Source organism: Pipistrellus kuhlii, unplaced genomic scaffold (assembly GCF_014108245.1).
Source record: "Pipistrellus kuhlii isolate mPipKuh1 unplaced genomic scaffold, mPipKuh1.p scaffold_m20_p_1, whole genome shotgun sequence".
NCBI classification, from domain to species: domain Eukaryota; kingdom Metazoa; phylum Chordata; class Mammalia; order Chiroptera; family Vespertilionidae; genus Pipistrellus; species Pipistrellus kuhlii.
Window position 1 is genome coordinate 53190195 of NW_023425404.1, and position 23050 is coordinate 53213244.

The following is a 23050-nucleotide window of genomic DNA, read 5'->3' on the forward strand; positions in this document are numbered from 1 at the left end:
AGCCCGCGCGGCTGGAACTCCCGGGAAGAAGTGGGATCCATCCAGCTCCAGGGAAAAGCAGCGGCTCGGGGTACTTGGCTCCACCGTTGCCCGGCAACAATAGGCTCGCCCACAGCTTCCTCGCTCTCAGCTGCTCACTTCCTTATCCACTCGACCAATCCACGCACAGGACATCGCCAAGCCGGCGGTGATTGGAGGACTGTCAGGATCCGTCACTCGGAGGCTCCGCCCACCACTTTTTCCGGCAGCAGCAGGTCGGGCGGAGCGGAGGGTTTGCTGGCTGCGGGACAGGCTGCTGCGGTAGGTGAGGAGTGGCGGGGGGCCCACAACATTTGTACCCGCGGTTCCGGCCTCATCCTGAATACCGCAGGGAGGCCTCGGAGCCTGACTCATCTCGCCCAGCCCGTCCTGGAGGCCAGAGTGACGGAGGCCCGAATGGCCACCCAACTTCCCTGCGCTGTCCTGGACTTCCTAGGAGGGGAGTGGGGCCGGGCTCCGGGGTGAGAAAATGTTTGGTTTGGGTGCGTTTTCCCGATTTGGGGATGGGGGTGGGGGTTCATTGTGCCCCCTGGCATTAGTTCATTCAGGGCTGCCATGACGTACCTGTCCCGTTTACTTATGAGCCTTTGCGCTCGTTGGGCTCTCCTAGAATTGGGATTATTCAAACCTTTCTGTTGGCAGCCTTCCTAATCTCAAAGGCCCATCCTGTAAGAGACTAGAGAGTTATGAAAGCCTCCAGATGCTGTGTGGAGCCCTCCACCTACCTATCTCTGCTAGGGCTACTTTCAGTATGTTCCCAAGCAGGCAGAATGATATCTGGTAAAAGTATGGATTTTTGGAGCGGCACTGGTCTGGTTTCCAATCAAGGATATATCAGTAATTACCCTTCTGGTCCTCAGATCCTACAGATTCTTCATCTGCAAAATGATGAAAATGTCTATTAGTGTTTCTATTAAAATAAGAACACAAGCCCGACTTCTACCTATAATGAGTGAATGGGCCTTTGCATTTGATACAGCTCTCTGAGAGACACTTTTCACCAAGCAGAACCTGTGTATGTAGAACTTTGCAAGACCTTTAGGGCCTTATTGACATCGGGATTTAATTAACTGAGGGCAGAATTGTTGAATTTGGGAGCTTTTTGGAGAAAAGTGCAAGCTGATTGTCTTCACTGGAAATGTCATGAAATATGCACGCACCTGTGGTATGTGTGTGTTTAAAAACAAAAGTAAAATTTGCCATTTTAACCATTTTTAGATATGTAGTTCAGAGGCATTCACATTGTTATGCAACTGTCACCACCACCACCCATCTCTAGAACTTCCCAAACTGAAACTCTGTACCCATTAAACAATAACTCCCATTTTCCCATTCCAAAAAACCCCTGGCAACCACTGTTCAGTTTTCTGTCTATGGATTTGACTGCACTAGGCTCCTTCTGTAAGTGGCATGACCCAGTATTTATCCTTTTGTATCTGGCTTGTAGATACAAAAGGATAAATATTAAACTCCATTTCTGAAGACAAACTTCATTGTGAAAACAACTTGGGTGCAGAGCTAGAAGAGGAACCCAATTACCTTTTTGCCGTCTTCTTATCTCTAACACAGAAACCTAATAGAAGAAATTTTAAATTTTGTTAAAGTTCTTAAAAGCCTATTTATTACCTTCAATGGGTAAACATACATCTGAATACTACATGCTTATAGTGTATCCTTAAAGCCAGACCTTGCTCACTTGAGCTTCTGTTTTTCCAGCTCAAATTCCAAATGAAAATGTTTGAAAGCGTTGACTCTACAGCTACAAAATCTGGCCCAGACCTTTGGGCTGAAATATGTTCCTGTCTGCCAAGTCCTGACCAAGAGGATGGTGCCAAGAATGCCTTCTCAGACTCCTTTATGGATTCTTATCCTGCAAGCACAGGCCAGAGGGAGGCGCTGGACTTTGCTGCTCAGCCCGCTATAAAGCCTTGGGCTCCCTTGCAGGATTCAGAAGTGTATTTAGCATCTTTAGGTAAGTTAGATGGCTTAAAAAAAAAAAATAATAATCATGGCTTTAAAGATGCTTGTTGAAGTTCCTCTACCTTAAACTTGGTTTTCTGTTCTTTCTGTCAATTCTCACCCAAGGATATTTCTCCCATTGATTTTTAAAGAGAGTGGAAGGGAGAGATCAGGAGAGAAACATTGATGTGAGAGACACATCAATTGGTTGCCTCCCACACAGGCTGCAACCGGGGCTGAGGATCCAACCTGCAACCCAGGTATATGCCCTTGACGGGAATCCAGTCAAAACCCTTCAGTGCACAGGATGACAGTCTAACCATTGAGCAACATTAGCCAGGGTGGTTTTCTGTTCTTAAAAAATTTTCTTTTTGTCCTCACCACATGTATCTATCAGGTATAAGTATAGGGGGTGTTTCAGGTTGGTTGTGGGAAGGACCCCATTTTTCTTGTACATAGGGATTAAAATGGTCTTTGCAAACTCTTACCTCTGTTATAACTAAATTCTGCTTTATGCACTGGCTGGTTTGGCTCAGTGAATAGAGCGTTGGCCTGCAGCGGACTGAAGACTCCCAGGTTAGATTCCAATCAAGGGTGCATTCCTGGTTGCAGGCTTAATCCCCAATAGGGGGCATGCAGGAGGCAGCCTATCAATTATCCCTCATCATCCATGTTTCTTTTTCTCCCTCTTTCTTCATCTCTGAAATCAATAAAAAAATATATTTTAAAAAATAAATTCTGCTTTATTTCTTGGCATTTTGTAGACCCTCTTGCCTACTATTGGTGGCTCATATATTCAAGTAACTAAAAAACATCAAATCTTATGCTTTCCTAAAAGGAAAGGTCAGAGCTATCATACATGTGGATTGAGGGATGCTACAGTTTGAAAACCTGTTATAGTAGATAGATTGTTGGAATGGGAACATGTTGACATAAAATTCATTCTGCCTCTTGTGAGCTATTTTATTTTTTTAATATTTCCTGAACATATCTTCACTATCCTGTCATATGGCCTTAAGTGTAAGTATTTAGAAAGACTAAATACACAAGAAAGAGATTCAGATTGTTCCATGCAAGGGGAAAGAAAAATATCAGTCGAGGGTAGTAATCGCCATGCTTTAAAATTGTAGTGTATTTTTATTATTAAACATACATGAGACCCATCTCTGTGTCACAAAACCAAACCTAAGGAGTAATTGTTTAAGGAAGGAAAGGCAATTCAGAAAGAAGCTTTTAAGGAAGGCTGGAGAGAAGAGTCGGAATAGAGTTTACATAATTGCTGAGAAATACTTTGGAAAAACAAGGAATTTTGTTAACTGTGTACTGGAGGAAAAGATATGAGAAAAACAGGTGGAATGATGGATAATGAGAAAGATGAGGGTATAATGTGAGATTCTCAGGAAGCCACCAAAGATAGGCTCTGCCATGGCTGAGTAGGTTGGCAGTTCTGTTTTGTGGTAGTCAGAACATCTGTTTAATGATGATAAGGAGAAGAAGCAACATTCTGAGAAAACTAAAAAACCAGATCCTTTGGCTTGTTGGTGCTCTGTGCCCAAGGGTTATAAGAAACTTTCATGGTTTACAGACATGGTGGCCGTTAGGATGGGCAAGCTGACAACTATACCTGCAAGTCTGATGTTTGCATTTATATGTGTGCATGCAGCCAGAGGAGAGGAATCCAAAAAGGAGCTAGTGAAATATGTTTAAAAACAGCCTGGTAATTGACAAGTGGGCTTTGGCGCCATCCACACTGCAGCTGGTCCTGACATTGGCTGGTGGTGCAAGGGTGTTTATGTCCTTGTGGAAAATGGGATAACGGATACAGTACAATTTGGAAAAGAGGCATATGTTTATCTGAAGAATCCACCACGGAATTTTCTTCTGAAAACTGGACTAATTGGTTTCAGGATTGGCAAGCTGGTTTTCAGCAAGAAAATGTTCTAGATTTAAGAAAATTGGTTCTCCACTGGGACTGGCCCCTTTAGGAACAACTGTTTATTGTCCAGTTCAGTCCGTAACAATTGCAAAGGAAACTAGAAAAAAGGCATACGGTACAAGCCAGAAAGTTTGTAAGCAGGTACATTGTTATGGTAAAAAAACAAAGACACCAAAAAAGGATCACTTCCTGAACCTAAAGAAAAAGCAAAGCTAGGACGCTCTACTGAAATAGGATTACCTGCAAAACAACTCACGACTTGAAACACTCAGTTTCTTTGCCAACAGAACTCAGCTCTGAAACGAAGACCAAATCAGAATTCACCTCAGGTGCTACACAGTTTATGCCTGAAGTAGATCACAAGCAGTCCCTTCTAGAAGGTGTAGATATATATGTACAGCAGTAGAAGCTGAAATAGTCTAATAGAGAACCACAGATATGTGAGGTTCCAAATAATAACAAAAAAGATCATGTAATGAATAACTGTGACACATGGAGTATAATTTAAAGCAAGTTTATCCTTTAGATCTTCTAATGTATAGAAGATCTAAAGGATAAACTTGCTTTAGGATAAACTTGCTAAAGGATAAACTTGGCCAATCACATAAGTGTTTAAAACACACACACAGCAAACACAATCCAAGTACTATTAAGTGATTGGTGAAGAGGCAATAGTAGTAGGATGCATTTGATGACTTTCAAGGGTGTTTATAAAAACAACAAAAAAATAGAGTGAATATGTGAACACTTATGAGACTAAAATTTGAAGAAACATGTATGTGTATATAAATACACATATACACTAGGTATATGGGCTTTAGCTTTTTGTAATTAATGTCAGCTAAATTAGAATGGTGTATGGAAGGATGTGTTTTTTATTTCCCAGAGCTGGAATAAAATATCCATAGTTTATGACAAAATAAAAGAAGCTTTCATGAATTCAGTGATAATTTTGATTGGTTCAGAAAGTTAAAATTCCCTTGATATTTTCTAAAATCAGATAAGATGATGATTAAAATTTCCTTCTCCGAGGAAAATAAGAACCATTTCTGGCTCCTATGGCAGAGTTTGGGAGACAATGGCAGGCAGGTTTGGAGTATGAAATGGCACCTGCTTCTGCCTGCCCAACTTAGATCACCCCTGGTCATGGACTCAGTGCACTCAGAGAGAGGGAGACCTTTTCCAGCCCAAAAGGGCACCTTCCACCTTGACAGCCAGGGCCAGACAAAATAAAGATTGTTTTTATTGCCAAATAAACTGTATCAAAGATAATTCACTAAGATCACCGATTAAAACCTTAGTCAGTTCAACAAAAGATATACATAATTCTTTTCATATCCTCAAGGAGAAAAAAATTCCTCAAATATTTTACAGGTGTTTTATATGGGTGAGCGCTTGGAGGTAACTTGCATCAACAGAAGGTACTTATTGTTTTGATCAGAAGGTGCTAGCTGATGTGGCCTATCTATAATAATAAAAGGGTAATATGCTAATTAGACCGGATGTCTTTCTGGAGGTCATTCTGGACGTCCTTCCTGACGAAGCCAGCCCAGGTCCCAGGTGCCGGAGGGAAGCTGGTGCCAGCATTTGGGGGAAGGAAGGCCTACTCTTGCACAAATTTTCATACATTGGGCCTCTAGATTAGAAATGAAAACAGGATTGTAAATCATAAAGTTTCCATTGGTTCTAGGCTTGATGTTCACCATCTCTAAAAGCTATCATTTACCCATTTATTATAGTTGAAGGCAAGAAGGTACATGGTGATACCCTCTCTTGTAATCTTCAAAAGGGGTTATCTGTTCTCAACAGTTACAATTAAAATGCAAATAAGAGTAATTAAACATCTATCATCAGGAAGCCATATGGACCATTCTCAAAAGAGATTACAAGATGTTTGTTTTTCTTAGGCTCCAACAGCCAGGCCCAAAGTTGAGAAACATTAAAAAATATTGGGAGATTGCTTCTCTTTAATTAAGAATTTAATCACACAGAAATCTTACAAGTCTCTTATTGAGTTCTTTTTAAAAAATATATATTTTATTGATTTCTAACAGAGAGGAAGGGAGAGGGATAGAGAGCTAGAAACGTCAATCAGCTGCCTCTTGCACACCTCCCACCGGGGATGTGCCCCCCAGCAAGATAATGTCCTTGACCTGAACCAAACCTAGGACCTTTCAATCCACAGGCCGAAGCTCTATCCACTGAGCCAAACCAGCCAGGGCTCTTATTGAGTTCTTATCAAGTCAGTTTTAATGTCTAATGAACCATTGGATCTCTCATCATTTTCTCTAAGTCTTTCTCATGAGGTTTGGCAACCACTTTATGTCACTGTAACCGAAAGAAAAACCATTTACTCCTCAGAGAGACTATTTTCAAGGAGTTAAAAAAAGATGAGAGTATACACATGTCAAGCCAGGGAAAACAAGCATTCCATAGAGAGGTACCTGCTGGGCTTCTGTGACTTCAAAGAAAACACACCATCAATTTGTTATGAGAACCTATGGTTTTTCCCTTTTCTGGGGTTAAACATTTATTTGGTGCAATGTGGAGTGAAAACATTGTGCAGGGAAAGGAAAATTGTACATTTCTCTCTATCTGCCCTCCTTAAAATATTAGGGTGTTTTGTTTTTTTTTAATATATTTTATTGATTTTGTACAGAGAGGAAGGGAGAGAGATAGAGAGTTAGAAACATCGACGAGAGAGAGACATCGATCAGCTACCTCTTGCACACCCCCTACTGGGGATGTGCCCGCAACCAAGGTACATGCCCTTGACTGGAATCGAACCTGGGACCCTTCAGTCCCCAAACGCTCTATCCATTGAGCCAAACCGGTCCCGGCTTTTGTTTGTTTTTTTATAGAGAGTGTACATGTACTCATCAGTCAGAGAATTTTTGAAGTTGGTATTTGCATTTAAAATTTAGTTTCATTTCATATTCACTTTCCTTGTTAAGCTCCATTACTTCTCTCTTTAGAGAATAAGCTGAGAAGAATCAAAGGCTTAAATCAGGAAGTGACTTCTAAGGACATGCTTCGAACCCTGACCCAAGCCAAGAAGGAATGCTGGGACCGGTTCCTCCAGGAGAAGTTAGCGTCGGAGTTCTTCGTGGATGGACTTGATTCTGATGGGAGGTGAGTGACTCCCAGGCCAGTTCTGGGTGACGGTCCGTTTTACTGTGCGCATTTCTTTCTTTCTTTTATTTTAAAGAGAGTTTATTGATTTCTTAGAGGAAGGGAGAGGGATAGAGAGCTAGAAACATCGATGAGAGAGGAATATCAATCAGCTGCCTCCTGCACACTTCACCCTGGGGATGTGTCCGCAACCAAGGTACATGCCTTTGACCAGAATCGAACCTGGGACCCTTCAGTCTGCAGGCCGACGCTCTATCCACTGAGCCAAACCAGTTAGGGCTGTGCACGTTTCTTTTTCTCTGAAGAATCCAGGGAGAAGTGACAGGTGAGTTGAAATATTAGTTGATATCAACATCAGCGTCTGAGTTAAAATCGTCCTTTGCCAGTTTGCTCTATTTGCTGTTAGTACAGCAGCGGATTTTTGAGAATCTTGCTCACAGATTGGATATAGTTGAGGATAAATCATTTCCTTCTTTTTTTAAATAAATTCTTTTATCCTCACCCTAAGATATATTTTTTTATTGATTATCAGAGAGAGAGAGAGAGGAAGGAAGAGAGAGAGAGAAACAATCAGTTGCCTCCCATACATGCCCCAACTAGGAATTAAACCCACAACCTAACTATGTGCCCTGATCTGGAATCAACCTGCAACCTTTTTGATGAGGAGGATGATGCTCCAACCAACTGAGCCACCCGGCCAGGCCCATGGTCTGCATTTTTAAGTGCAAGTACATAAAACATTTGAGAGAGTAGTAATCAATCAGCAACTGGAACTATGTCTTCTCGCTTCCAAATCTCTGTTGCTTTACAGAGTTTCTGTCATATTGTAGCCACTCAAATGGGTATAGAGTAAATGAATGATTTTCTTAAGCATCTACTGAGTGAAGGCACTGTGCCTGGTGTCTTGGGGCTGGGGTGTGAGGAAGTTTAACACCCTCTTTTTTTGTCTCTGTAACTAGTTAGGGAGAGATGACAAGTAGGTATAAAGATGTACCTAATAATATGAGGCAGCATGAGGGAAGAGCCAGATGAGAAGAAGTGATGGAACATGCTTTAGGAGTTGAAAGACCACTGAACTCCCTTTGGGCTCTGGTGTTTGTGACAAGTACCTGCAGGTGGGCCAGATGCCGAAAGGAGAGGGAGCATTCTGCCACAAAGCAGGAAAAGCTTGACAGTGGGAAAATGGCTCTGCCACTTAGTGGTTGTATGTTGTTGGGTAAGAAAGCTGTATGTGCCTCAGTGGCCTCCTCTGTAAAGCAGAGGAAACCTCATAAGGTTATTGTGAAGGTTTAACGAGTTACTGTGTGTAAAGTTCTTAGAACAGTGCCTGACACATGGTAAGTGCTATATAAGTGTTAGCTATTTATATAGATAAAGCCTAAGCGACCGAACAACTGGTGAACTGGTTGCTGTGATGGGCACTGACCACCAGGGGGCAGACACTCAACACAGGAGCTGCCCCCTGGTGGTCAGTGCACTCCCACAGCCAACCTCCCACGGCCGGCCAATCTCCTATGGCTGACAAACTCCCGATGTCCCTCCCCCTGGCTACCAGCCAGCCTCCCATGACCGGCCAATCTCCTACTGCTGACCAAACTCCCGATGTCCCTCCCCCTGGCCACCAGCCAGCCTCCCATGGTCCCTCCCCCTGGCCAGCTGGATGCTCCCCCCCGCCCCCCCCATCAGCCACAATCACCGGCCAGGCCGAGGGACCCCACCTGTTCACACGTTCGTGCACTGGGCCTTTAGTTGTTAATATTATTCTTCCTAACATAGTTTTATTTATTTTTAAAGACTAGTTTATTGATTTTTACTTATTTATTTTTCTCATTTAAAAAAAGATATTTTATTGAATTTTTACAGAGAGGAAGGGAGAGAGATAGAGAGTTAGAAACATTGATTAGAGCAGTGTTTTTCAACCGCTGTTCCGCGGCGTGTGCCGTAGGTGCAGACAAGACAAGAATTTTATAATTTTTCACTATTTTGTTTACTTAATATTTCATAATAAAGTAATTATAAAATACTTTCTTTGTGTTTATTTGATTCCTATTCAAGAGAATTACTTTATATATAGTCAATATAGGCACAGAGTTAAATTTTTTAACATTTTCTAATGGTGGTGTGCCTCGTGATTTTTTTCATGAAACAAGTGTGCCTTTGCCCAAAAAAGGTTGAAAAACACTGGATTAGAGAGAAACATTGATCAGCTGCTTCCTGCACCCTCCCCCACCCCCCACCCCCGGTGATGTGCCCACAACCAAGGTACATGCCCTTGACTGGAACCAAACCTGGGACCCCTCAGTCCACAGGCTGACGCTCCATCCACTGAGCCAAACCAGCTAGGGCAGTTTATTGATTTTTAGAGAAGGAGGGAAAGAGAGGAAGAGAGAAGCATCGATGGCTGTGAGAGCACAGTATGGATCAGCTGCATCCTGCACGCCCCCTTATTGTGACTGAGCCCACACCTGGGGCATGTGCCCTTGACCAGGAATTGAACCAGCGATCCTTGGTACACAGGACGATGTCCAACCAACGGAGCCACACCGGCCAGCGTGCTAATAGAACTTTAAAGTTCAGTAACAACTTATTCAAAATATTGATAAGGTCATTGAGGGGAGTAACAACCTTAATTTTAAGGGGAATACGACTTAATCTTTAACATTGATTTTGAGAGTCCCATTGTGTCAGATGACGATATTGCTGCAGAAATTGTGGGCAATATGTGAATAAAACTTCATACATTTTGTTTTTTAATTTGCAAAGTACCTTCACTTACATTATCTTAAATACCAAATCAGCATCCTTTGAGACGCTTCAGAAATGGGTGTGGTATCTAAGGTCAGGCCAGCTACCTTCTCAGGTTCAGAAAAATAACACAGATTTTGCTCTTTTCTGTATCTAAAGGCTCAATCCAATTAAGCTTTAAACTGCCCTAATTACAGAAGAGTTGAAGATACACAGATTCCTGACTCACTAATAATTTGGTGTTTTCTCTCCCCTTGAATATTCCTTCCTTTCCAACTCTCAGAAGGAAAGATAAAACTTTCTCCTGCCTAATTCCCAACTAAGAATTCTTTTTTGAAATCAGATCAGCAACAAGTCTCCTTAATATTTCTGTGTACTTATCAATAGCTAAGATAATGTGGCTTTCCTTTCTCTCTGGAAATAATTGAGCCCGGCTGGCATGGCTCAGTGGTTGAGGGTCGACCAGGAAGGAGGTCACGGTTTGATTCCCGGTCAGGGCATATGCCTGGTTTGTGGGCTTAATCTCCAATAGGGGGCGTGCAGGAGGTGACCAATCAATGATTCTCTCTCATCATTGATGTTTCTAGCTCTCTCTTTCTCTCCCTTCCTCTCTGAAATCAATAAAAATATATTTAAAAAAATAAATAATTGAGTAATTCTATGAAAAGTGTGGTAGGTGAAGATTAAATGCCTGTGCAGCATAAGTCCCCTGAGCTGGGCTGTTACTCCCCCGAGCCTACATCGGTGGGAAAACTTCTATCATTGTTCAGAGCAAGGACTAGGAAACAGTATATATGCATTTGTTTTCAAACTTCAAAGTTTATGTTTTAAACAGAGGCCATTTTGTAGGGGATTGTGTGGTCCTTCACCTACAGGAAGGCCACCCTCTTTATGCTTTTGGCAGGGGAGTCATGGCTGAGCAATCCATCTGTGCACAGTATGAATCCCCGTCCCTGACAGATGTCTTAAATCTGCTGGTTGTGGCTTTATTTCTTGGCTTACTAGTAAGACTCTGTGCTAGTGAAGAGCATAGAATGTGGCTAACATTATTTCTGGTCGTTTATATTTTACTGTGGATGTCTAATGGCTAAGAGTGAGAATCCTCTGTACTAAAGGAAGGTGGGAGGAGACCTCTTCTCCCTTCCCCACAAATCCAAACCAAAAAGGGCCTCTGGTGTGGTGGTCATTCCTTTATGGGGGACATTGCTGTTCCAGTGTTTCTATCTTGGGGACTTGCTATAGGGCAGTGCTCGGCAAACTTATTAGTCAGCAGAGCCAAATATCAATAGTACGATCAAAATTTCTTTGGAGAGCCAAATTTTTAAAACTTAAACTTCTTCTAATGCCACTTCTTCAAAATAGACTGGCCCAGGCCATGGTATTTTGTGGAAGAGCCACACTCAAGGGGCCAAAGAACCGCATGTGGCTCGCGAGTCGCAGTTTGCCGATCACTGCTATAGGGTGAACTAAACAAACAAAAAGCCCATAAACAAAATTGCTCTCAGTGCAACTAAGCATAATTGAGTCTCAGACTATTTCAGGTATGACATTTCAAGTTGCTTAGGTTTTTGCCTAATAATTTGGTATTTATTGGAATGTTTTTTCCCCTTGACAGTTTCTCTCCTCTTTTTTGGGGGGGGAGGGAAGTGGAGAGGGAAAGACAGGACTGAGGCATTAGTTCTTCAGCTGTTCTCATCAAGCCTTCAGAGGCTCTGCTTTCCAAGGGGGTCTGATGCTGCTTATAGCCAAGTGCCCACCAGGAGGTAAATTATGCCTGGGAGCTGCCAGGATGCACAGCTGGCAGAGGAGCATCCGTGAAAAACAATTGTAGGAAGAAATTGGTTGTGGGTGGGAAGGCAGTATTTGAGTAACTGAGATAATCATTAAGTAATTAGTCATCCAGGTCTGATGCAGTCACCCTTTTCTCTTGCTCTTTTCTAGCACCTTGGAACATTTCAAGAGGTGGCTCCAGCCAGATAAGGTGGCCGTCAGCACAGAGGAGGTCCAGTATCTGATTCCTCCAGACTCACAGGTGGAGAAGCCAGTGGCTGGGGATGAGCCAGCGGCAGCAGAACAATAAATTACACACATAGACAGACAGACAGACAGACACTGATAGACAACTAGACACATTCATGCATGCACACACACACGCACGCTTGCGTGGAGCAGCTGTCTGGAGTCCAGAGGGCAGTGGGGAGCTCAGCGGCAGCATCGGCAAGAAGACTCTGGAGGGGCAGAGCCCAGCTCTCCGCTCCACAAGGCAAACAGCTGTGGCTACCTGAGGCCTTGCTTGGGGCTGGAGTGTGTGTCTGTCTTGGATGAAGTGACTGTCCCAGTGCATTCTGGATCAAAATACCAGTTTCCTGTATGTCTCTCAGCTTGCTCCAGCTCTGGTGGCGCAGCTGAGAAGTCTACCGAGAATCTACTGAGAATCTAGTGAAGGACCAGGTGTAATTGTGTGTGGAGCAGCTGATGCCCTTGTGTATAATGTTTAAGTTAAGTGAGCCATATTTATCCCTGCCTCTCCTGGACTTCCCTACCTGTGTCCCAAGCACTCCCTGGGTAACTTGTCAGGGGTGAGTGGGACCAAGGAAAGTGAAGTCTGCCTCCTCAAATCCAAGCCCCATTTGGGGCTTCGCTAAGTCTGCAATAAATATGAGGACTTTAGCAAAAGAGCCTGTGCTTTTTCTTTGTCCAATTTGTTTCTTGTGGGGAAAATGGACAAAAGAAATGTGAAAAGGTGTGTGTGTGTGTGTGTGTGTGTGTGTGTGTATTTTTAAATTTCATGAGTGGTTTCTCCCCTAATTTCCTCCTGCACTTATAAAGGATTAAGTTCCAAATTAGACTTGCAAATATGGTTTTGGTATTTGACACCACTGCTTGAATGTTCCCTGCTTGCTACTAGTAGCAGCTTTTTTGGACGAGCCTGTGCTTTCCTCCTTCTTTATGGTGCTCTTTTCAGATGGTGTTGTCCATATAAACCTTTTATCATCAGAACAGCTGTATGTGTGGTCAATTGGCCTGATTCCTCTGGAGAGATGCTCCCAGGCAGTGGGGAGGTAAAAACAAAAGCATGGCAATGCAGGTGAGCTGGTAACGCGTCAGCCTTCCGTGTTTAACACGTGTCCTCTGACAGGCCCCACCTCGGTGCTCTGAGGGGTACATTTCTTTTTTTTTTTCTTCTTTTTCTTTTTTTTTAACATTTATTTATTTATTTATTTTTACATATTTTATTGATTTTTCCCCCCTCCCTCCCTCCCACACATCCCCTCCCTCCCCAGAGTTTTATGTCCATTGGTTGTACTTATATGCATGGATACAAGTCCTTCAGTTGATCTATTATCTCCCCCAGATCCTCCTCCCCTCCCCGCTGAAATTTGACAGTCTGCTTGTTGCTTTACTGTCTCTGTATCTATCTTTTGGTTCATCAGTTTATAATGATCTTTATTATCCACAAATGAGTGAGGTCATGTGGTTTCTCTTTCATTGATTGGCTTATTTCACTCAGCATGAGGGGTACATTTCTGAGGCCACAGGCCATGCAGCTTCTTTCTGGATAACAGGTTCCTAGTCCCTAATGATGAGCAGGGTGGCCATACAAATCTTCAGAGAACAATTGCTTTTTTTTTTTTTTTTAATTGAATTTATTGAGGTGACTTTGGTCCACAAAACCATACAGGTTCCAAGTATACAATTCAACCAAACATTATCTGCACACTGCATCATGCACCTATCACCCAAAGTAAAGTCTCTTTCCGTCCCCATTTATCCTCCCTTTGCCCACCGGGCTATCAGCACACTGGTGTGTGTGTGTGTGTGTGTGTGTGTGTGTGTGATATATATACTGGAAGCCCAATGCATGAGTTCGTGGGGTCCCTTGGCCTGGCCTGTGGGATTGGGCCGAAACCGGTTCTCTGACATCTCCCTAGGGCACATGTGTCAAACACAAGGCCCGCGGGCCAAATCCGTCCCGCGGGCCAGGCCTTGCAATGTGGCCCGCACCGCACTGTCATCACTGCACTCCGCTGCGTTTCCATCACAATGACAGTTTATGACTGTTCAGTAAACCATTCGGCCCGCGATTTAGGCTGGATTTTAGATTTTGGCCCCTTCTCTGCTTGAGTTCGACACCCCTACTAGGGGCACAGGTTTGCAAGAGGGCAGAGGCCAGGCAGAGGGACCCCACGGGTGCACGATCAGGGCCAGGGAGGGATGCAGGAGGTTGGCCAGCTGGGAAGCGACCACGGGAGAGCTTTAGGGTGTGTCTTGCCTATCTCAGTCCTGATCAGCCGGATCCCGGCAGCAAGCTAACCTACCAGTTGGCGCATCTGCCCCCTGGTGGTCAGTGCACATCATAGCGAGTGGTTGAGTGGCCTTAGTATATCATTAGCATATTATGCTTTGATTGGTTGAACAGATGACCGGACACTTAGCATATTAGGCTTTTATTATATAGGACATTTGCTTAATCCCTTCACCTTTTTTAAAAAAAGAGAGAATATTTTATTGATTTTGTACAGAGAGGAAGGGAGAGATAGAGAAACATCGATGAGAGAGTCATCGATCAGCTGCCTCTTGCACAACCCCTACTGGGGATATGCCCGCAACCAAGGTACATGCCCTTGACCGGAATCGAACCCGGGACCCTTCAGTCCCCAAGCCGACGCTCTATCCTTTGAGCCAAACTGGTCCCGGCCCCTTCACCTTTTTAATCCAGCCCCCCAATACTCCTCCCTTCTGGCAGTTGTCAGCCTGTTCAATGTATTCATGCCTCTGTTTTAATTTTGTGAAGGACCCAGTTTGTTTTGTTCATTAGAATCCACATATAAGTGAAATCATATGTTATTTGTCTTTCTCTGACTGGCTTATTTTGCTTAGCATAAAATCTCTAGGTCCCTCCCTATGGTCACAAAAGGCAAAATTTCCTTCTTTTTAAGCCTGAGTAGTATTCCATTGTATAAATACACCACAACTTTTTTTTTTTTAATATATTTTATTGATTTTATACAGAGAGGAAGGGAGAGAGTTAGAAACATCGATGAGAGAGAGTCATCGATCAGCTGCCTCTTGCACACCCCCTACTGGGAATATGCCCACAACCAAGGTACATGCCCTTGACCGGAATCGAACCCGAGACCCTTCAGTCCCCAAGCCGACGCTCTTAACCATTGAGCCAAACCGGTCCCGGCCACCCCAGCTTTTTTATTTACTCATCCATTGATGGACACTTGGGCTGTTTCCAGATCTTGGCTATTGTAAATAATGCTGCAATGAACATAGGGGTGCATATATTCTTTCAAATGAGTATTTGTTTTTTAATATATATTCCCAGAAATGGGATTGCTGGGTCAAACATCAGTTGCATTTTTAATTTTTTGAGGAAACTCCATACTGTTTTCCTCACTAGCTGCACCTGTCTGCATTCCCACCAGCAGTGTACTAGGGTTCCTTTCCTCCACATCCTCCCCAGCATTTGCTGTTTGTTGATAAATTGATAGTAGCCATTCTGATAGGCATGAGATAATATCTCATTGTGGTTTTAATTTGCATTTCTCTGATGATTAGTGACATTGAGCATTTTTTCATTTATGAAATGGCTATCTCTATGTCCTCTTTGGAGAAGTGTCTATTCAGGTTCTTTGCCCATTTTTAAATTGCATTTTCTTGGTGTTGAGTTTATAAGTTCTTCCTTTTCTTGATATAAGTTCTTTTTATGTTTTAGAAATTAACCCCTTATCAGCTATGCCATTAGCAAAAATGTTCCCCCATTCCTTGGTTTGCTTTTTCATTTTATTGATTTTTTTTTTTCTGTACAAAAGCATTTTAGTTTGATGTAATCCCGTTTATTTTCTCCCCCACTCCTTGCTCAAGGAGATACATCAGCAAAAATATTGCTACGAGAAATGTCTGAAATTTTACTCTCTATTGCTTATTTCTAAATTAAGTATTTGCCTTGTTTGAAAGGATGATAACCACCCAAGTAATTCTATATCCTTGCCTAATTATATAAATACTTCAGTAGTAATTTCCAGATATATTTTCCCCTTTTTTCTTTTAAAGAATATATTTTTATTGATTTTAGAGAGGAAGGGAGAGGGAGAGAGAGATAGAAGCATCAATGATGATAGAGAATCATTGATCAGCTGCTTTCTGCACACCCCTCACTGGGGATTAAGCTCATAACCTGGGCATGTGCCCTGACCAGAAGTCAAACCATGACCTCCTGGTTCATATGTCGATTCTCAACCAGGAAAACCCACTGGAAACCGCTTGGGTAGGCCCAAAACTTGGGTGGGGCAGGGCCTCAGGGAATCACCAGGATGGGGTCAGGCTGTGTGAGCCAGGTTAATGGAGTCTCAAATATGGTGTCCACCTGCCAGCTCTGTGGTAAGGGCTCAGAAAAGGAACAATGGCCTCTGCCAGTGCTTCTGTCTGGGAGAAAGCTGCCCCCAGTGCTTGCTTGATGCAGGACAGTTCAGTTCCTGTATGTCCCTGGTGCCTTTCAGCCATTGTGCCAGCACTGGGGCTCAAGGCAAGTGAGTCATTAAGGCCATATGCGGGCCCTTTAAGAGGAATTGCCTTAGATCCCATCAGGCCTCCCTCATCCTTAATCCCTGTTTTTTACAGACAGAAGTTATGGGGGCTTCTCTTTCTGACAGGAATCCTGGGCTGCGGGGCCTGGTGTGGAGCTGGGACCCCTCACTCCTCAGGGGAGATCATGGCAGCAGAGCTATCCCTCCCAGTTTTTATCCCCTACACATGGATGTGGAACAAGCCCCTTCCGTGACTCTCCCCTTCTACTACCAGTCTCACTGTGTCTTCTTTAATTCCCTAGTTGTGGGACGTCCATTCAACCAGATCTCAGATGGTTCTTTCTGAATGATGGCTATTCTGTAGTTTAGTTGTAGCTTTGATGTGGTTGTGGGAGGAAGTGAGAACCGTGTTTACCTATGCCACTATTTTGGCCAGAAGTCCAAAACACTAAGATTTTCTTCTGGTATGATAAACAACTATTTAAGGGGAAAAAAAGCAATAAGGTCTCAAAACATTCTCCCAAAGAGTAGCTGATCATAAGATGGATAGGGAATATTTCTGTACCAGAAAGTAGTGTTTCTGTAATTCAGGCAAGATTCTAGCTTTGCTGTTTCTCTACCCCCCTCCCATTTTATCTTTAGGAAACAGAAGTTTTAGTGTGAGAAGATGGGGAGTTGATGTAAAAGAACCAAAAAGAGATGGTAGGCCTGAAAGGCTTTTAGCCCCACATAAGGACCTGGGTGAGGACTGAGGAGCGGCTGCCAGGTCTCTGCTTACCTTCTTGCTTCAGTCTGTAATAAAGATAGTTTTCCACAGAAAGGAGTCCAATAAGTTGTAACTATGGTTTCTTAATTGCTTTAGAGGTGACAATTTAAGTGCTGGCTCTAAAAGAAGGTGAAACTATTTACCAAAAATAAATTTGATATTAGTTCCCAAAGTTAACGTATTAATATAGACTTACCTTGGGCTATTTAAGTGGCACTAAATTTGAAACCAAGAGTCTTGGGTGCTATCTTTATCTGTCTGTGGCTTACTGTGTGGTCATAAATAAGTCAAGACCTCTTTGGGTTCCAGTTCCCTTTCAGAAATTGGACCAACCGTAGGGAAAAATGGTATTGGCCAAAAATACTGATCTGTTTCCTTTGACCCTGGAAACACCCAAAGAACTCCAGCTAGGACTTCCTCAGACCAGTAAAATTTATGAGTTGAGAGAGCCTTTTTTTTTTTTTATCATCACACCAAACTTTCTTCCTTCCTCGTGTCCTTAGTGAAACAGAAAGTTAGAGCGAATGGAGCAATGAATAGTGCTAAACCTTAGAGCCAGGGAAGGACAATTACCAATATGGGCAAAGCAGTAATAACTTGGTATATCCAGAGAAGGCTGGGTTGGGGCCATGGAGATAAGCTAAGTGTCTGCTACTGTTCTCTTCCGGAACATGCACTCATCACCCAGGGCTTGGCAAGGTTAGTGCTGGAACAGCCAGGCTTGCATCCAGTACCTGCTCCAGAAATAGGCTCCAGATATAGGCACAGCAAGTAAACAGATACCCTACCAGTTGTTGCTGAGGTGTCCTTCCCAGGCAGGCCTGCCCACAGGACTACTGCTGAGAGAGGAAGAGCCGGGAGCCACTCCCTGGCCCTGCCCTGGAATGAGTCCCTAAGGCTGAGAATAGCTGCCGTCACCCGAGACAGGAGGCATTTTCCTGAAAATTCCAAACTGTTCCAATCAGCTCTGGCCCTGCTTCAGTTATAAAATTCAAGACAGGCTTGGCTGGTGTGGCTCAGTGGTTGAGTGTTGACCCAGGAAACAAGAGGCCAATGGATCAATTCCTGTTAGGAATTACAGGCTTACCCCCAGTGGGGGGCATGTAGGAGGCAGCCAATTGATGATGTTTCTCTCATTGATATTTCTATGTCTCTATCCCTCTCCCTTTCTCGCTCTCTCTAAAAATCAATAAAAACATATGTTTTTTAAAAAGGATTAAAGAAAGGACACTGCCATAACAATGTTAGGTTTGTGAGAGGGCTGCTTACTTGAACCCAGAAGTAGGTTATTGAAGGCACAGATTCATTCATCTAACCAATATTTGTTGAGCCCCTGCATGCTTCAGGCTCTGTGCACGGTGGGGAATAAAACAAAGCCAGGCGCGGTGGTGGTGGAAGTGGGAGCAGGGCTGGAGCCTTGGAGAGCACTGAGGAATCTGCTGGAACTGGAGCTTGGACTTCTCTGTCCCTGTCCTCCCCTGAGTCTCCTTCTTGGTGGGAGCCCTGGTGACTCGCCCGGCTCAGAGCCCCCAGAGCAGCAGTCGTTTGAAGGATGACCTACCTCTGGGAAGAAAGCGTTGCTGAAGGTTATCATCCTGGAAGATTCTGGAGCTGGTAAGACATCACTCATGAGCCAGTGTGTGAAGAAGAAATTCAGTAGTCAGAAATTCACAATGGGAACAGACTTTCTGACAAAGGAGGTGATGGTGGGTGGCAGACTGGTTTCAATGTAGATGGGAACCTGAAGGGCAGGCGTGATTCCAGTCTCGTGGGGTGGCCTTTTCCAGAGGTGCAGACTGCTGTGCTCTGGTATTTGATGTGACTTCCCCCAACACACTCAAAACCCCGGAGAGCTGGAGAGATGAGTTTCTCATCCAGGTCAGCCCTTGGGATCCTGAAAACTTCCCTTTCGTGGTGTTGGGAAGTAAGATTGACCTTGAAAGCAGACAAATGGCCACAAAACAAGCACAGGCCTGGTGCTGCAGCAAAAACAACATTCCCCAGTTCAAGACCAGTGCCAAGGAGGCCATCAGTGTGGAGCAGGCATTCCAGACGATTGCACGGAATGCACTTAACGGGAAATGGAGATGGGGCCGTACCACGAATTTCCTGAGCCCATCACACTGGACAATGTCCAGGCCAAAGCCTCGGCGGGAAGCGACAGTTGCTAAGTGGGCAGTGAGAGGAGAGCTCACAGCCCTTCACGAACCAAGAACAACACACTTGGGACTTCCAACACAAACCCCCTCTCTCTGTCAAACAAAACATAGTGATCTCTCACATCCAGCTGCTGAAAGAAACCGCACCAAACACACTCAGGCCTCCATACCACACACACACACACACACACACACACACACACACACACAGATCTGACACAAGCAGAGACTCCAGCAGCCCAGGCCTGCGATGGCTCTATCAGGGTCTGCCCACCCCCTGCATCCGCCCTCACGTGGCAACAGGATGGGCCAGCTGTAGGAATTATTCTGGTGCAGAGTCACCATCAGAAGCGTATTCCTTTTGTCCACCGGGGAGAGAGAACTGTTTACAGTTAATCTGTGCCTAATGAGTTATCTGATTTTTTTAATGGACTTGTGATCTTTTTACCCCATCACTCCCTGCTCTTGTCAAGGCCATCACTTGGGAAGGCTTGTGCCCTACGCTTCACTACAGGCTCATACCCAGTATGATCAGGCTGAATTTTGTTTGTATCTGTTAATGCTTGTTACTTTTTTAAAAATATATATTTTATTGATTTTTTTTACATAGAGGAAGGGAGAGAGATAGAGAGCTAGAAACATCGATGAGAGAGAAACATCCATCAGTTGCCTCCTGCACACTCCCCACTGGGGATGTGCCCACAACCAAAGTACATGCCCTTGACTGGAATCGAACCTGGGACCCTTGAGTCCGCAGGCTGACGCTCTATCCACTGAGCCAAACCGGTTTCAGCAATGCTTATTACTTTTAACTAACCTAACCAGACCTTATTACAGTATCTATTATATAAAACTTATTAGAAAAGAATTTTATAGTACATGTTAACATATGCAACCAATTAAACTGTATAAATCAGTGTAACGAAAACAAAAAACCAACCAAACAAAACCAAGCCACATCTTCCCACATTATGGCCTCGCTAATTAGCGCTGTAATCACCACTGTTACAGAGCCCAGGTGTGAGCCAGGGTGCTTTGAGAGCGTATAGGGAGTCAGTGCAGTAGGTAGGAGAGAGGCCGTGTTAGGAAGCTGAGTCCAGAAAAATGAAAAGCAGAGAGAATGAAGGGATAGAGATGGAGGCAGAGAAGAGTCCCAGAAGAGGACAGCAGCATATCCACCTAGAAAGATTGATTAGAGGAACACAAATTCACATTTGGTAATGCTATGTCTACAGGAAATACAATCAGAGGGCTCATGGTTTTCCTTTTTAATTTCTTTTTTTTTTAAATATATATTTTATTGATTTTGTACAGAGAGGAAGGGAGAGAGATAGAGAGTTAGAAACATCCATGAGAGAGAGTAATCGATCAGCTGCCTCTTGCACACCCCCTACTGGGGATATGCCCGCAACCAAGGTACATGCCCTTGACCGGAATCGAACCCAGGACCCTTCAGTCCCCAAGCCGACGCTCTATCCATTGAGCCAAACCGGTCTCGGCCCTTTTTAATTTCTTAGCTTTATTTCTTTGAAGTTAATTTTTTCATCTTACAGAACAAATAGAATCATGTATTTACCAACGATGGGTACATCAATATATCGCATCCCACACTCTGGTCTTGCCTGGAGGTGAGGACGCTCCTTCCTTGAGATGTTGGGTCAATATTTCCTCTCCTTGAACCTTGGTAGACCTATGTAACTGCCTTGCCAATAGGATACAGCATAAATAATGTGACTTCTGAGTCTAGATCATATAAACATTCCACCTGGTTCTCTCTCTGTCAACATGCTCCTTGGGAGTTCTAACCAACAGGTAAGAAGTCTGACTACCTTGAAGCCCCTGTGCTAGAGAGGCCATGCAGAGATAGAGGTGCTCCCAGCAGTTTACTCCCTGACTGCCTAGACGTCAGACACAAATGATCCAGTCATTTCAGGCCTAGTCTTATAGCTGCCCCAACTGTCTCTGCAAAGCCCTGAAGATTCAAGAACAAAATAAATTTCATGGTTCAAGCCACTAAGTCTTGGGCTGGTTTGATACTCAACAATAGATAACTGGTACACCATGACATACATTTTGGATTTTATTTTTTTTTAAATATATTTTATTGATTTTTTACAGAGAGGAAGAGAGAGGGATAGAGAGCTAGAAACATCGATGAGAGAGAGACATCACATCGATCAGCTGCCTCTTGTACACCCCCTGCTGGGGATGTGCCCACAACCGAGGTACATGCCCTTGACCGGAATCGAACCTGGGACCTTTTAGTCCGAAGACCGACGCTCTATCCACTGAGCCAAACCGGTTTCGGCCGTTTTGGATTTTATGTAGCTAATTCCAGGTATTTGCATCCCTTTTAGTTTCTGACGGTGACAGAATTTTTATATTCAGTGTGGAGGGGAGGAGATTGCAGGGGCCCAGCTGTGAGGTGGTTGCAGTTGTCTGAGAAGGAGATGATAGTATCTTGAGGACTTCTGTTTCCACTTAGGATGCGGAATGCTGCAAGAAAATATCACTTCTGTCCTAACTCTGAGAAGTAGCCAAATAGTTTACAAAATCATAGCTTTTCTTGAGCCCTCAGAAAGCTGAGGTCACAAGGCAACCAAGTAAAGCTCTTCAAGGAGAGAGAGACACACATGTCCTGTTTAAACTTTAGCAGACCTGCGAGAAAGAGGTGGCTGTCATACAAGCAGATAAGAACCCAACAAAAATTGAACACAATTTATTTTTTATTTTATTTTTAAAATCTTTAAAAAATATATATATTTTATTGATTTTTTTAAGAGAGGAAGGGAGAGGGATAGAGAGAAAAATTGATGAGAAACATCGATCAGCTGCCTCTTGCACACCCCCTACTGGGGATGTGCCCAAAACCAAGGCACATGCCCTTGATGGGAATTGAACCCAGGATCCTTCAGTCCATAGGCCGATGCTCTATCCACTGAGCCAAACCAGTTTTGGCTATTTTTTTTTTTAAGTATACTTTATTGATTTTTTTACAGAGAAGAAGGGAGAGAAATAGAGAGTTAGAAACATCAATGAGAGTCATTGATCAGCTGCCCTCTTGCACGCCCCCTACTGGGGATGTGCCCGCAACCAAGGTACATGCCCTTGACCGGAATTAAACCCGGGACCCTTCAGTCTGCAGGCTGACACTCTATCCACTGAGCCAAACCGGTTTCGGCTGAGCAAAATTTAAAAGGCTACACGTGGGCTAGTGTGCACAGGGGGCAGTTTGCACTCACAGGCTAGTGTGTGTGGGGTGAGGTGTGGGAGTGGGAACAAAACCAAGCTTCCAGGGCCTCCCCCGAGGTTCTGAGAGCGGTGGGAGCACGGCCTTTCCTTCTTAGTGGTGCCGGCACGTAGGAAGTGATTAAGGCAGCTGCTGGGCACCGAAGACAGGCCCAGCCGCTTCCACCGTCCTCCTCTCTTGGAAGCAAAAGCCTTAAACCGCTGGGGGAGGGGCAAATTCTTGCTTCCAGGAGGGGAATAAAAGCAAAACTCAGCTGCTTCTGGGTGAGGGTGAAAAGCTCCTGAACACAGGCAAAGACCCACTGCTTCTGGGGAAAGAACAGAAGCAGGAACCCTTTACCCCCAGGAGAGAAGCAGGACACTCTCTTGGGCTGAAGATTCAAGCAAAGGTCTTCTCTGTTGGGGAGAGAGCAGGGTACTCTGGCCACCCCAGCCCACCCTAGAGAAAAGGCCGCGTTTGGCTGTCTCAGGAGGAGGGCAGGAGCCCTGAGAAAGCCCCTCTTCTGAAGCGCAGGAGCAGGGGGCCTGC

At 44.1% G+C, this 23050-nt stretch overlaps 1 protein-coding gene and 2 pseudogenes across 3 annotated transcripts; all 3 read left to right on the forward strand.

Moving 5' to 3' along the window:
• Positions 1-177: 177 nt before the first annotated feature.
• Positions 178-12489, forward strand: CCDC32 (coiled-coil domain containing 32). 3 transcript variants are annotated; one of them, XM_045574547.1, is made up of 5 exons: positions 178-300; positions 1756-2011; positions 6910-7066; positions 11753-11931; positions 11973-12489. In XM_045574547.1, exons 2-4 carry the CDS (start codon positions 1768-1770, stop codon positions 11889-11891), a joined length of 540 nt encoding a protein of 179 aa, XP_045430503.1. In that variant the 5' UTR covers positions 178-300; positions 1756-1767; the 3' UTR covers positions 11892-11931; positions 11973-12489. The 3 variants fall into 3 exon arrangements, with proteins under 3 accessions (XP_045430503.1, XP_036301912.1, XP_036301922.1); XM_036446019.2 differs by having other exon boundaries at positions 211-304; positions 11753-12489; XM_036446029.2 differs by lacking the exon at positions 178-300 and adding an exon at positions 353-500 and having other exon boundaries at positions 11753-12489.
• On the forward strand, positions 2658-4470 carry LOC118723560 (annotated as a pseudogene).
• Positions 12490-18669: 6180 nt separating the features above from the next.
• LOC123651526 lies at positions 18670-19284 on the forward strand (annotated as a pseudogene).
• The last annotated feature ends 3766 nt before the right edge of the window (positions 19285-23050 follow it).

Coding starts and splice junctions, on each gene's coding strand:
- CCDC32 (XM_045574547.1), top strand. CDS start 1,768: ATGAAAATGTTTGAAAGCGTTGACTCTACAGCTACAAAATCTGGCCCA. Junction 2,012..6,909: donor AGTGTATTTAGCATCTTTAG/GTAAGTTAGATG, acceptor TTCTCTCTTTAG/AGAATAAGCTGAGAAGAATC. Junction 7,067..11,752: donor GGACTTGATTCTGATGGGAG/GTGAGTGACTCC, acceptor GCTCTTTTCTAG/CACCTTGGAACATTTCAAGA.